At 31.2% G+C, this 10,654-nt stretch overlaps 1 protein-coding gene across 1 annotated transcript; it reads right to left on the bottom strand.

Moving 5' to 3' along the window:
- Window positions 1–6,949: 6,949 nt before the first annotated feature.
- Window positions 6,950–10,239, bottom strand: LOC107866663 (ACT domain-containing protein ACR8). The gene is made up of 7 exons (XM_016712682.2): window positions 9,832–10,239; window positions 9,304–9,349; window positions 9,074–9,188; window positions 8,850–8,917; window positions 8,049–8,612; window positions 7,854–7,958; window positions 6,950–7,766 (listed from the first exon to the last, which is right to left on the bottom strand). The coding sequence occupies exons 1-7, from the start codon at window positions 9,891–9,893 to the stop codon at window positions 7,398–7,400; spliced, it is 1,329 nt and encodes a 442-aa protein (XP_016568168.1). The 5' UTR covers window positions 9,894–10,239; the 3' UTR covers window positions 6,950–7,397.
- Window positions 10,240–10,654: the final 415 nt, after the last annotated feature.

The following is a 10,654-nucleotide window of genomic DNA, read 5'->3' as shown; positions in this document are numbered from 1 at the left end:
ATCGCATTTTATATAGATGCTTAAAAAATATATATATTTATATATATAATAGATAGTAAATCTTTTAGGTAAAAATTTTTGTATTCACCACTTATCAAAGCTTCTCAACAATTGAATAATCGAAAAAAGTTTAATACTGGAAATTTCCTTGGAAATAATGTACCAATGCTGGACCTTTAGCTTTGGAAACTTCCATATTTTTGTTAAACACAAAGGAAATTTCCTTGAAAGGAAATTTAAAATTAATAAAGGAAATTTCCGTGACAATATACAATATACCTCTTCTCCCTAACTTTGGGAAACTACCCATAGTTAAACAAAGACAAATTCTTAGTACTAAAATAATAAAAGAAATCTCCATGGCATAGTTGTTTAATTGTCATAACATCATAATTAACGAAAACTTAATTAACCCATAGTACCACATTGTACAATTTATTTACGAAAATGAGCTGTGTTATCCGATGCAAGTGCGTATTATTCTACTATTTTTATAACAGAAAAATTTGTCTTTTTAACTGCGTAAGTTGACAACTCATATTAAATTACCAACTCTTTGGCCCTTGATATTTTAATTTAAAATTACTGTTGATAAATAAAAAAAATAGTCATTGGGAAATACATCCAATGACCTTGCATTAAATAAATATATTTCAATTTAACTAATTTTCCTAACAATACGCCAAGAAATTCATTACCCATGCCTTATTGAAATAGTACAATAATAGTACTTTATGGTACTTTTCAAATAATTATCACGAACCATGCCGTATTGTGTGTCTGATAATTGTTGGTATGTATTAATGAATGATAAACACAATTATCTTCGACTCTATATTATAATATGCTCTTAATAGTTTAAGGTTTTTAATTAAAATCGTATGAACTCAACCTAAAGCGAATAATATTACATCAACAATCTCACACCCTATTTAGCCCAACAATCTTATACATGCCTGCACAAAAGAACAAACCAAACAAGAAACAAACAAATAACATGCATTTGGTCAAAGCAAAGGTTCACAATGTCAAATTTGGTCTTAATGAAATTGTCAAAAATGAGAACTCTGTCTTTCACGTGGATGCATGTGCAAGAAAGAAATGAGTTTAGTAGTTGATCAGTCACTTGTTTCCCATTGTGTATACACACTGCTAAATTGTTTTATTTTTGGACTGCCTTTCCTAAAACTAACTACTGTTTTCTTGACCATTAATACTGTGGATTTATTGTTTGCCTTTGCTTTTGTGGAAGTAAAAATTGACAAAATAACTAGTCATTATTTTCGGCCTCGTTGACAACAAATACTAATTTATACTCAAATAAATTGACTAATCGTGTAACATTTCAACCCCGGCAGTTCATTTTTACTTGTTATACTTCACTTTACGAAGGTCAGTTTGACTAAATTACAAAGTTATATATATTGAAGTAAATTAATTTAATATTTTCAATTGAACATTTAGATGTTCGATACAAAAAATATAATAAGTTGTAATACTTCTTATATTAATATGGTGGAAAACTATATTTTAAAATATTGGTCAAAGCTCATGCAGTTTTGCTCGAGCTCAAACGAAAGGACTACAATGTTGCAATAATGATTTTGGATGTATATATTACATGCATATGTGGATTTTGGAGTTGAAATTCATGAATTTGAACAAAAGCTAATAAATTCACGTGTGAACTCGTATGTTATATTTTAGATTCGCCTCTAATTACATGCCACCACTTTGGAATAGTATCTGGACTAGAATAATATATATTCGAAGCTAAGCTAAAAACAAGAAAAGGGTAATGCACAAGAGAATAATCAACAAAGAAAATTTTAATAAATTTTAATATGTAAAGGTTGAGGAAGAGCATAGTATTGTGCATAATAATATTCTCTAGTTGATGAATATTTACAACTGTAAAGTTTTTTGTTTTTTTTTTCTAGAATTTCTTGTTAAAGTTTGCCAAACGTGACTCTTTGTTTGTCTCTATCCCACTAGATTCCTTTCATTATTGTTATGCTAATATATTCTGAAAGACATTGCTAAAGATGCTATGTACGGTAAGAATAAGGATTAACAAAGTTCCATATATATATATATATATATATTCTGATTCAAAAAAGAGAAAAAAATCCTTTTAGTGGAATTACTTTTCTTCAATTTTTAATTACTAACACAAAAAATAAAGAAGCAAAAAAATATTTCAAAGTATCTTATAAAATTAGAAAAGGAAAATCTTTCCACGTAACCACTATTGCGTAATTAATAAAAAGACTAGCTAAAAAATCGATGTAACTTAAGATTAAAGAAAGATAATTGTCACTTATTTCAATTAATTATTAATTAATTCAATAAGACCCTGAGAGATATTGCCTTTCGGTAAATAAATCATTTTAAAATTCTGCTAGTGGTAATTTTTATGGTTTACATAATATAATTATATCGATTTCAAGAATTTTAGTTGTGTTGGCTCATTATTAACTGTTTTTTCTTTCCTTTTCTGGTAGGATTATATTCAAGATCATAACATAAAAGGAGTCGTCTGAAAGAGTGTATAAGCATATTACTGAAAGTATATTAATATATTAGTAATGTTTAGATTAATAATGCTAAGATTAGTTGTGCTGACAACTGAATAGGGCGTTTAGTATCATGTATCGTTGATGTTATGATTTACTGAATAAAATGTATAACTAATACATGTTAAAATACAATCAAACACGAAATTATAGTAAATAAATACCAATAATTCCTACCAAACGATCCAAAGGATATGACCTATGAGTGATATGAAGTCAATAATAAAGAACCACAAGTTTCCACTCTAAAAGTAATTGGAAATAGGAAATAATAGTAGCAAAAATGTCTACGAATATTCTTTATTGTTTATTCTATTGCCTAATAAGAAATTTTTTTATCCTTATGCTTTTTGTATGATCAAGTTATATGCTTTATTTTTATTCTATAGAAGATTGACATAATTACGACATTCATGCTCGATTTATTCAATTTTTCTCATAAAGATACTAATTAACTCTACCATATTTGATAGGTTGGATTATGAAACTTCACCAAATTTATTTTTTTCCAAGAAATTCACATGCATTTTGAGAGAAAAATAAAAAGATGCCAAGAGAAATTCTTTAAGAACTACCAAGTGGTTCATGAGTTGACAATTAAAGATTATTCCTACTTTTTTCCCCAAATTGTTGGACATAGAAATTCTTTTGTGTATTGCTGGCCTAATGTTCTTTTTGAAGTCCTTAAATTTTAGAACCAAAGTTCATTTTCTTTTTTGGTTTCCTTCTCAATCACAATTCTAAGAAGATAGCAATAGATTTAACTTATATAGTGCATTTTAATCTATTGTGTTAGGTTATATAAAAAAAAGTTTCACACTGATAATTGGAAAAAATGTAAAGAATTGAAACTACATATGATATATAGCCATATAGGGATATTAATATAATGGTGTGAGACCTTTTCGATAAAATCATGCAGGCTTAGTCTAAAATACAATGAACAATATCACACATTAATGTTAAGGATATTTTTGGACTTTTAAGAACACTAATTTGAGTTGTTATGGAATTTATTGACCTAACTGTATATTTTCTAAGTTGTCATTTCTTTTACATGAAAAACAGCTATAATTATTTTAGGAGGAAGAAAAAAATAGGAAAAAAAGATTACAAATGTGCCTCGATGAAAAGAAAGAGGTAAAGGTGAAGAATGGCATGAGTGGATCTAAAGAAAACCTCGAGACAAAGCTAAAGAAAAACAAACGTAGCTTTTGGAGCTAGACATTATACTATACATGAAAAATCCCCTATTTTTGTGCTATAAACATATGAAAAGTAGAGCCCCAACGACAATATTGAGGGGGGGGGGGGGGAATTGGGAAAAAGGGGGAAGTAAAAGACATTTTTATTCTTATATTACTCCATTAATCAATGAATCTTTTTACTTCATATTCTATATAAGCTTCATATATATTATCGATGCTTTGACTTGGCTTTTTGTTTTTTCACTTTCTTTGCATGTGATCTGATTCTGATCTTCTTGACAACACGCCTACTATGCATGCATGCATGCATCCCCCCAATGCAAAAACTTTCTTTTATTTAGAAACTTGCAATTCAAATTTTGAAAGAACTTTTTCATACGTATTTTCATTTATATTTTAGATAGTTAACCTAAAGTAGAAAGTATCATGGGGTTTTACAACTTATTGAGTGAATGCGTGTAATGGAAGGAAATGACATATTTTATATGGTTAACTCATTGCTTATTAGACGACTGTGAACACATAGAGGAAAATTTTTGAAATTTGAACTGGAAGTGTCTAATTGGAACACTTGATTAGATGTTGAGGTGTTCGATTGAATCATATTTTAGTTCAAGCGTCTAAACTGAATATTTTGATTTCATTTGTATATTAGATAGTTAACCTAATATAGAAAATTTCAGGGGTTTTACAACTTATGGGTGAATGCGTATGATCGAAGAAAATGACGTATTTTTTATTATTAGATGACTGCAAACACACAGAGGAAATTTTCAGAATTTGAACTGAAAGTGTTTATTTGGAATACGTTATTAGATGTTGAGGTGTTCGATTGAAACATATATATTCTAGTTCAAATGTTTGAATTGAATATTCTGACAAATTTAAGGGATTGATCGGCTATTATGAGCAAAAGCCACAATGTTTCATTAGTAAAGCTTGGATCCACCCATGGTTCAGGAAAAGGCCACACTCACTTGTGTGAGTATGATATAAACAACTTAATCTGACGCAAACATCATAAACTATTTTTACGACTTAGAACATGTAACTAATAAATTATCACAAGAAGACAATTTTATTATTCCTCGTAGACTTCCTTGAGCCGGTAAAATGAATGTATTATAAGTACCTTACCATATTTAATTGATTTTCTTCATACAACTATGCTGGCTTAGTTTGTCCATAGTGGTGGAGTTTGCTTTATATTCTGTCTAATAGCAATTTTAAAGAAAGACAAATTAGCCGTCTCTTAAACCTCTATCACTATATTAGCAAATTGTCATTTGTTTAATTCATTTTTTTGAGGACTCAAATTTTTAATTTTATATTGGAGTTTGGCCAATCCAAAGCTAACTAATTAGTTATAGCACTATCTATAGGGACAATACGACAAAAACAAAGTTCAAACGAACATTAAGAATTATATATAGAATATGGAAACAACTGGCAAAAATATATCAACTATGCACAAATGAGCATTTAGAATCTATGTACATAGATTATGAAAGCAACTGGACAAAAGAGTAGCACCTCTTTGGGAAAAGTTAACAAAGACTGAACAGATTAATGAACCCAATAAAATAACATATAATACTGTGGTTAAAATAGAAAAACTTTTCTCGATTTGGTAATACCTTCGTGAGATTTTGAATTTTAAGGCAAAATGATAATCATGTCTATACTCATATTTAAAACTAGTACTGTAGTCTCTAAGGGAACGTTTTCGTCATGATGGTAAGCATTTGATCTTAACAAATGGTATTAGATTTATGATCGTGAGTTCAATTTCCACGAGCTACACGATGCATGAGGCAAGTGTTGGGAAGGGAATTGTTAGATAACGCCAACATGATGTCTATGGCAAGACCCACAAAGGGGTTGGGATGGTTTAGATATTGCTGGATGAGTTTAGTTAAAAAATAAAAATTGCATTCGTGTTACCAGCTATAGCTTTTAACAATAATAGTAAGCACTTGATCCTAATAACTTACTTGGACCTCTACTTAAGAATAAAAAGTTATATTTATCTCATCACAATCCTCAGTTCCTCAGTTGTGAACATAATTTTTCATAATTTGACAATAGTTACAAATGAGTGGACTATCATGAATGTGATATTTTGCTTTTAGTCTTGATAATTTAGTATATTGTACGGTTTATGGACAGAAATTTGGATTAAAACATGAAGTATATATCAGTGTTAATTCATAATTACGTTTTCATTCTTTTTTTGGGGGATCTTTAATTTCCCAACTGCAATAACAATGTCAACAACTTTGAAACTTCAAAGAAAAAGACAGCTTCAAGAATTTATTTCATATTTCCTTTTCATATTTACATGTTTTCTTATTTTAATTAAATGTCGGTCTTACTTTTTCCTTTCAAATTTCAACATGTACATAAATATTCACTTTTCATTGACTCTGTAAAATTGTCACAATCATTAATATTTTTCCTATTATAAAGAGTTACCTTGCCTTCTTTCGAATCGATGATCTATCAAAACCAATCTCATCAAAGTTATTTCAACTGAGGTAGTAATATCGCGACTACATTTGTAATATTTGTAAAATTACACTAAGGGGTCGTTTGGTTTGAAAATGATTATTCCGGGATAACTAGTTATCTCGGGATAAAATAAAAGAACACATTTTCCTTTGTTTAGTTGGAGGGATTAATCCAACTCGGGATAACTTATCCCACCATTTTCCTCTTAGTCCCGGGATAACTTATACATGGTGAGATAAGTTATCCCGGGATAACTAATCCCGGTATTAATTATCCCGAGATAATCATTTTCAAACCAAACGACACCTAAGTTTATTATTTCACATAGATAGTCTTATCAAGGCTCCATTATGAAATTACACTAGTTTATTGCTATTTTTGTAGAAAGTAACTTTACCCAATTGATTAGCTTGCTGATAATATACGATTAATTACTTTCTTACAACGAAATTAAACCGTTAATTTAAAAATTAATTCTCATTGGACCAAATTTCAAATGTCTTCACCAAAGGTAGCAGCTTTTTTTCTTTTTTTTTGGTAATTAAAGGTAACAGCTTGGCAACGTGGATTGCAAAACAATCGAAGGTGCATTGTTTCGTGGTCAACAAAACATTGGCCAGTCAATCAATTAGAGCAAAGTAAATCAACAATTTGTTGGACTAGAAAATAACCCAAGAAATTCTAATATTAATAATAATTATTTACAAAGACTAGTTTCTTCTTGTAGTCCCAAATGGACAACACCAAGAAACAGGGCATCGTAAGTATAAACAAAGCAAGTCAAACATTATAAGCTACCAACATTATAATAATAATGATAATAATAACGACTATGTACTACTATTCTAAAACCAATTTCTATGTATCATTGCTTTGCCAGCCTGAACAAATTTTTCAAAGTCAATTTTTTTCTAATTCTTGAAAATGGTGGGTAAATGTAGGACCCCCATACTAGATGTGTCTATCCATTCAGCCAACTAAGCTCAACTATAACAACTACTATCACCAAATCCCCCCTTTCATTGTTCTCTAATCTTTAAGCTATGTTATGTACACCATCATGACCAACAACCAATCCTGCTGCCCTGCGCTTTCATGATCCTCAAGAAAATGACTTGATTAATCCCAAATTGTAGAGATTCTTTCTTACTATGCTACCAAGTGAGAACAACATTGCCCCACCTACACCCCCTGTGGGCTCTTCCCTCTCTTCGGCTTTTTGATGATAGATCAATGGTAATTCCTTCACTTTCAAGTCATTCAATCCGATTTTCTGCCTAACAGCTTCGATGATTTTTGAATCAGCTGAATTCCCGATAGCGTCTGTTACGTAGAACACATTCAGAGCTGTGTTATCACTTGTTGTCGATATCTCAGCCCTTGTCACGTTTAAGCCATTCTCGCGGAAAGTTCGCGTTACTTCGGCTAATAGTCCTTGCTTGTCACCAGTGCATAACTCTAGCCTCACTCCCTGTAATCCAAGAATTAACGTATTGTCAGTTAGACGAAATGCAGTGTAATTCCTTAATTCAATGTCGTTTTAAAACAGCCAGTATACCTCAGACGCTCTTCGCTCTATTGAAGCTTGTAGGCATAAAATCACTCGCTGTTTTTCTGCTTCTGAACTAATCGGGCTTCCATCAGTGTGCCTAATGAAGAATTCCTGAGACAAGATTGTAATACATGTTTAGCAAATCTGTAGATTCCTTGAACTTAGAAAAAAGCAGGGACAAGTAGGTTAAGGATTATATACCAAGTATGCTCGGTCCCCTGCTGTATTAAGTGTGGCATGGAACACAACATATTGCATGTCCGTCATGGTGCAAACGATATCAAACAGAAGCTTAGGTCGATCCTTGCAGTGAATATTTATCACCGAATAACCCTTTTCCAAGCAATTCAACACCGATACAATAGGGTTATCATTAGTCCTTATAATCGGCTTCCTTTCATAATCCCTATCCGTAAACATCATCTGGTGAAGCCTTCTTTCTGTGTGCGTGACAGCCATAGACACCATCGTTTTAGCACTACGAATATCATTATCACCCTTAAGCACGTTCCTTAAACGAGCTTCAATCGTATCAATTTTCTCACAGTCCTCAATCGGTGACCCTGAATCCTGCTCCTTAACATAAATAAGAGACGCAATTCGACCATTGTGAGTCCACACCTTAGCTTCAACTACATTACACTGCAACTCCGACAGTACTGCAAAAACCTCCGATAATAGGCCGATTCGATCCGTCCCAGTTAACTCCAACGCTGTCAGACCATCAAAACACTTTGCACTTGCAAAATGAATTGTCCCTAATGACTGTTCAAAAACATAAAATGGAAAAATTAACAATTAATCCCAAACATATAAAATCTAAATTACCTGATAAAGAAAGTTGTTCGGGACTCTTCAAAAATGTCGTCGTACCCATGTTGGATCCTCCAAAAATACACTACTTTAGAAGGACCCAACATGCACCCGGTGACATTTTAAAGAGCCCGAGCAACGTAAGATAATAAATAACTCGTTAATAAGGAAATTAACAAAATTAAGTACCTGTTCAATGTAACTGATAACACTTTCGTCAGTTAATTTGTTTCCATCCAAATCAGTTACGTGAAACACTGTACATTAAAAACGAGTTGAAACGGCAGAAATTAGTACAGTACAAATTTTCGAACAAAAAAAGAAATTAGGCAGCTAACATACGCCTTATTAGTATCAGTGATGAAGTGCGCATTTTAGCAAGAGAAATAGTAATTTCCGTAAAATGCGCTCACCGTCCATAAACCACCGACCGTCCGATGAGATGTAAGCTTTTTTGATTGAAAGATTCAGATCTGTAAGAACTTGTACTGCTTCCAGAAGAATTCCATGTTTTCTAGCACTATCAATCTGTTAATTAAAAAATTAATCAGTTAATTAATTAATTAAACCCCCCAAATAATCGGACTGACTAAAAACTTAATTGGTCAAAAATTTGAAAAATCTGAAGAAGAAAGTGGCTTACCATAACGCGAGTGGAATTTGAACAACCAGCATTGTCGATCATGACCCTGTAAGAAAAACAGTGACAGAGACTATTCAGAAAGGGGCACTAAGGGAATTTATTTTATTTTTTTTTTCAAATTTTGAAATTTGAAAATGGAGAAATGATTTGATGGGTTATAAGAAAAAGTCAGAGAAGAGGAAGAGTCAGAGAAACGTGTAAAGGAAGAAAAATAAAATTAAAACTGGATTAAGTTGACATAATTACCAGTTATGTAATACTGATGAGTGATAATTCTGCTTAATTGTTAATTAGATGGAAAATTTTCAGATTAACGTGAATATTAAGAATAATATACACCACTAAAGATGTTACTCAGAAAATAAAACACAGAAATAGAAACCAGCTGTAATTTTTTCATCAAAATCATGGAAGCAAACAACGAAACTGAAAAAAAGTATTTGGTGAAAAGAAACTTAAATCATAAGCACCCCTCTCACTTCCAACCGTAATGAAAAAAAAATATAATAAAGGAGGACGATGACAAACCTTGGAGTAGTCATTCGAAAAACAAGTTTTTCATATTCATCCAAATATGCTGGCCACTCCATATTTCCCTTTTCTTCAATTTTTTCTCTTTCTTCAAACTGAAACGCTATGAAAAATTATCACAGCAACAGGGCTTTTCTTTCAGTTCTTTAAACCCCCTTGTACTATGAAAAAAACTAATTCTTCACCACAATAACCCAAAAATAACTGCAAAAATCCCGTTCAAGTAAACTGAACAAATCTTCTTCCTCCTTCTTCTGTGTATACTAATATTTATCTCTCTATAAAATCCACTTTCTCTCTCTCTATCTATTATCAAAACGAAGAGACGTTTCTGGTTTTTTCTGGTGGGTGTTTTTCACTCTCTTTCTAGCACCGCAAAGCACGCTTTGCTACTTTCACCTCTCTCTCACCATTCCCTATTTATATATACAAAAATATTCTAATTAATTACCTTTTATTATATTTGTTTTTTTTTTCATTTAATATTTTTTACTTTTTCTTATTTAAGCAAAAGAGTGGGCCTGCCCGTGCCCGGCCTGACCTAATTTCTTAATGCTTATTGCCCAATTTTTTTTATTTTTTTTTTATTTTTGGTAATTTTGTTAGATTGAGCACGAAAAATAATGGATTAATTTAACATCCATGAGGGGAAAAAATAAAATCCCCATGAATTCCGGACATATATGGGGTTATAATCAAATTAAAATTATTATTGATGACTAAATTGTGTTTGAATTAACATTGTTATCAAAGAAAATGTCTAAAAGAATAGTTTTATATAAAAAAAAATTGTTTTGGATAAGATATTTATAAAGATTCT

The sequence above is a fragment of the Capsicum annuum genome, chromosome 1 (assembly GCF_002878395.1).
Source record: "Capsicum annuum cultivar UCD-10X-F1 chromosome 1, UCD10Xv1.1, whole genome shotgun sequence".
Lineage (NCBI taxonomy): Eukaryota > Viridiplantae > Streptophyta > Magnoliopsida > Solanales > Solanaceae > Capsicum > Capsicum annuum.
Note: the sequence above shows the minus strand (reverse complement) of the source record. Positions and strands in the feature narration are given on the sequence as shown.